The sequence below is a fragment of the Camelina sativa genome, chromosome 2 (assembly GCF_000633955.1).
Source record: "Camelina sativa cultivar DH55 chromosome 2, Cs, whole genome shotgun sequence".
Classification (NCBI taxonomy): Eukaryota; Viridiplantae; Streptophyta; class Magnoliopsida; order Brassicales; family Brassicaceae; genus Camelina; species Camelina sativa.
The window spans coordinates 19,264,393-19,268,949 of NC_025686.1; the positions used below are offsets into that span (position 1 = coordinate 19,264,393).

The 4,557-nt window shown below is 37.5% G+C and overlaps 1 protein-coding gene across 1 annotated transcript; it reads right to left on the reverse strand.

Annotated features, from left to right (window-relative positions):
- On the reverse strand, positions 151–3,330 carry LOC104729701 (mediator of RNA polymerase II transcription subunit 37f-like). Its single transcript, XM_010448682.2, has 6 exons — positions 3,107–3,330; positions 2,504–2,771; positions 2,201–2,415; positions 1,860–2,102; positions 938–1,655; positions 151–850 (listed from the first exon to the last, which is right to left on the reverse strand). Exons 1-6 carry the CDS (start codon positions 3,159–3,161, stop codon positions 343–345), a joined length of 2,007 nt encoding a protein of 668 aa, XP_010446984.1. The 5' UTR covers positions 3,162–3,330; the 3' UTR covers positions 151–342.

Sequence of the window (4,557 nt, forward strand, 5' to 3'; positions counted from 1 at the left end):
TCACTTATTTTTCTCATGTCGTTATGCATCTGAAGATTGGTCAGCCATTGCTAAGAGTCTTCTCTATAAAATTCGGTTCACCACTGATCGGTAACAATGCATCTGATTTTGGATGGGAAAAAAGTATTTGTTATGAAGAAGTCAAGGGAACATAAAGAGAACGTCCGGGGAGACTAAAGAAGGGACGCTACTTAATCACTCCCCTTTCCTAAAATAAAAAAAAAAAAAAACCAAAAACTTACAAAAAAAAGCAAAAACAAAAAACGACTTTTTTTCTTTCATACTCAAAACTTGTCTCTAATGGTTTTAACAAATCAATGATAAAAAAAAAAAAAAAGACATCTAGAGTTCATCATGAGACTCATCTTCCTCCTCAGTTGTTGATTCTCCTCCTGCACCTGGTGCTCCGCCTGATCTCTGGTATACTGCCGTGATGATTGGGTTACACACTGCTTCTACCTCCTTGAGCTTCTCATCGTACTCTTCTTTCTCTGAGTTTTGGTTCTCGTCGAGCCACTCCAAGGCCTCTTTGGTTGCTGCTTCGATCTTCTCCTTCTCATCCCCTTCCAATTTGTCTGCAAGCTTGTCCTTGTCGTTCACTTGGTTTTTCATGTTGTACACGTACGTCTCCAACGCATTCCTGGCGTCGATCCTCTCCTTCACCTTCTTGTCTTCCTCTGCAAACTCCTCTGCCTCCTTCACCATCCGGTCAATCTCTTCTTGGCTCAGACGACCCTTCTCGTTTGTGATTGTAATCTTCTCTGATTTACCACTCGCCTTGTCCTCTGCTTTCACGTTCAGGATACCATTGGCGTCCACTTCGAATGTGACCTCGATTTGAGGGGTTCCTCTGTCAAAAAGAAGAATGATGATTATTTTGAAGTTCAAATGAGACTGATTTTACAGTTACAAAAGGTTAAAAGAAGAGAGAGCAAACCTTGGGGCCGGTGGGATTCCGTTGAGGTCGAATTTCCCGAGCAGCCTGCAGTCCTTGGTGAGACTTCTTTCACCTTCAAAGACCTGAATTGAGACAGTTGTCTGCTGGTCTTGGTACGTTGTGAAAACCTGAGATTTCTTGGTTGGAATAACTGTGTTTCTCGGGATCAGCTTGGTCATCACTCCTCCAACAGTCTCAATACCCAAAGTGAGTGGTGCCACATCAAGAAGAAGAATATCTTTGGTCTCATCACCGCCTTCTCCACTCAAAATACCACCCTGAACAGCAGCACCATAAGCAACAGCCTCATCTGGGTTCACACCCTTGTTTGGCTCTTTACCTTCAAAGAAGTCCTTCAATAGTTGCTGAACCTTTGGGATCCTGGTGCTTCCACCAACAAGGACGATCTCATCGATCTGGCTCTTCTGTAGACCAGCATCATCCATGGCCTTCTTCACAGGTCCCATGGTCTTCCTGAACAAGTCATTGTTCAGCTCCTCGAAACGAGCTCTGGTGAGTGGCTCAGAGAAATCAACACCATCAAAGAGTGACTCAATCTCTACACGGACTTGGTGCTGGCTACTAAGAGCTCTCTTTGCCCTCTCACATTCCCTTCGGAGCTTACCAAGAGCCTTGTTGTCCTTGCTGATGTCCTTCTGGTGCTTCTTCTTGATCAACTTGATGAAGTACTCCATGATCCTGTGGTCAAAGTCCTCACCTGCGCAGATCGTAACAACAAAAGGTCAGCACCAACATCACACTAAAGCAATCCCTCAATGTCTGACACTCTGTCTATACTTTGACACAAGTCATTGATTATGTTTTGTTTAGAATATTTGGGCGATTCCAATTGCACAACACTCCTCCGTTATTAAACGAAATGTGATTAAAAACGAATCCTTCGTGGTCACAAGTATATTACCTCCCAAGTGAGTGTCACCATTCGTGGAGAGAACCTCGAACACTCCATTATCAATGGTCAATACACTGACATCAAAGGTACCACCACCAAGATCAAAGACAAGGATGTTCTTCTCACCACCCTTTTTATCCAGACCATAGGCAATAGCAGCAGCAGTAGGCTCATTGATGATTCTAGCAACATTGAGCCCAGCAATAACACCAGCATCCTTGGTAGCTTGCCTTTGGGCATCGTTGAAGTAAGCTGCGCATATTTCAACACCAAATGAACAATCAATCACCAATCCAGATAAGTATATGTCTCCAGTACATATAATGAAGCCGAATTAACAACAAACTAACCTGGAACGGTAACAACAGCGTCCTTGATTTTCTTTCCAAGGTATGCTTCGGCTGTCTCCTTCATCTTAGTCAGAATCATAGCACTGATCTCCTCAGGACTGAAAACCTTAGTCTCACCATCCTTGATCTTGACTTGAATGTATGGCTTACCGTCCTTGTTCACAATCTGGTAAGGTACAAGTTTCCTGTCCTTTTGGACCTCCTTGTCCTCAAATCTGCCATAAATAAATAAACAAAAAATCAATATCTCATGCAAGTGAAACATACATAAACCACGCAAGAGAAGGAGGACAATGTAATTACTTTCGGCCGATCAATCTCTTGACGTCGAAGATAGTCCTCTCTGGATTAACAGCCGCCTGATTCTTAGCAGCCTCACCAATGAGCCTCTCAGAGTCAGTGAAACCAACCCAGGAAGGTGTAATACGGTTTCCTTGGTCGTTGGCAATAATTTCAACGTGACCATTCTTGTAAACACCGACACAAGAGTAAGTGGTACCAAGATCAATCCCTATAACTGATCCCAACTTGGTGGCCTCTTCTTTTGCAGTTGAAAACGCAAATAAACATCCTGAAACGTAAAAAAGAAAACTCCAACCGCTCAATACACCAACAAAATCAAAACAGTAATCTCTCCCAATTCCAATTTCACAAAGATACTACTAACAAACCACAACCTAATCTCGTCATCCACGAAACGAATCTCTAAGGAAACATCTTTAAACTAACTCTGTCAACGAGATCTAACCTTAAGATCGCAAAATTGCAATTCAACATTGTAAAACAAGCACAATCAAATCCAGTAATACGATCACGGGACAATGCAGAGGAGATTTTTACGAATTACACAGACTAAAGAGATCTAAATCGAAGAACAAGACAATTAGAAGATCAGAAATCACTCACCTAAGAAGATGATCGCCAGCACAGCAGTGCCGTTTGCTCCGAACGAGCGAGCCATATCGAAAACTTTAAGCTTTTGATCTCACTCTCTCCTTGTTTCGATCGTATAAACTTCGTTTTGAACAGAGCTTTTCCTTTTACTCTGATTTATTTAAGCTCCGTAGAAGAAGTTGGGACTGCCTTTAAATATAAATAGGGTCCAGTAGTGGCCGAAGGTGATGGTGAAGTAGTCGCTTTTTATGGCAAGACGAAGAAATTATAACTCATGTCATCCGAGATTACGTGGACCAATCATCTTACGACGATCTATAATGTCAGCCAATCAGATTTGGTCTTGTGTTGGAGTAATCGTGGCCGTTGGTTACTTCGTTTCTTCTTCTTTATTCTAGACCAGGGAAAAAGCTTAAAAATACCTCATCTATTTTTTATTTGGAAGTTTAATACTTCGTCTTTTTTGGTTGGAAGAAAAATACCTCATTTAATTAAAACGTGTGATTTAATACTCAAACTAATAAATTTTGTTAGTTTCATACTTACGATTTTTTGACAAAAATAAAATTCCGTTTTTACCCTTACTATATCAATTAATAATTAATTTTAAATGATTTGGTATTAATTTATAATTTTATTTGAATTAAAATTAATAAAAGAAATATTAAATAAACTTAATTTTAATTCAAATAAACCTATAAATTAAGAAAAATTCTTGGGTTTACAAAAGAGTGATTAGGGTTTAGATTTTACAATTAAACGAAATTATATATCGGTTTGGGTTTACAAAATAGTGGTTAGGGTTTAGATTTTATAATTAAACAAAATTATATGTCGGTTTGGGTATATAAATAGTGGTAGGGTTTAGATTTTACAATCAAACAAATTTATATGTCGGTTTGGGTTTATAAAAGAGTGGTTAGGGTTTAGATTTTAAAATTAAAAAAAATATATATGTCGGTTTGGGTTTATAAAAGAGTGGTTAGGGTTTAGATTTTACAATTAAACAAAATTGTATTTTAATTTGGGTTTATAAAAAATGATTAGGGTTTAAATTACATAATTAAACAAAATTATATGTCGGTTTGGATTTATAAAAAAGTAATTTAGATTTACATATTATAATTAAAAACTATAATATAATGTTTAGAATTAATAACTTTAAAATTGAATGATATACAGATTTTGTTTCTTTAATTAATAATTTGTTTCCCTAATTAAGTGGGGATGAATCCAAGAATTGTCCATAAATTAATACCAAATCATTTAAAATTAATTATTAATTGATATAGTAAGGGTAAAAACGGAATTTTATTTTTGTCAAAAAATCGTAAGTATGAAACTAACAAAATTTATTAGTTTGAGTATTAAATCACACGTTTTAATTAAATGAGGTATTTTTCTTCCAACCAAAAAAGACGAGGTATTAAACTTCCAAATAAAAAATAGATGGAGTATTTTTA

Bases quoted from the DNA above. Each gene is read 5' to 3' on its own strand.
- LOC104729701 (XM_010448682.2), bottom strand. From the start codon at position 3,161: ATGGCTCGCTCGTTCGGAGCAAACGGCACTGCTGTGCTGGCGATCATC. The intron at 2,772-3,106 runs GTGAGTGATTTC...TTTACGTTTCAG, and splicing joins GCTGGCGATCATCTTCTTAG to GATGTTTATTTGCGTTTTCA. The intron at 2,103-2,200 runs GTTAGTTTGTTG...AAATATGCGCAG, and splicing joins CGCTGTTGTTACCGTTCCAG to CTTACTTCAACGATGCCCAA.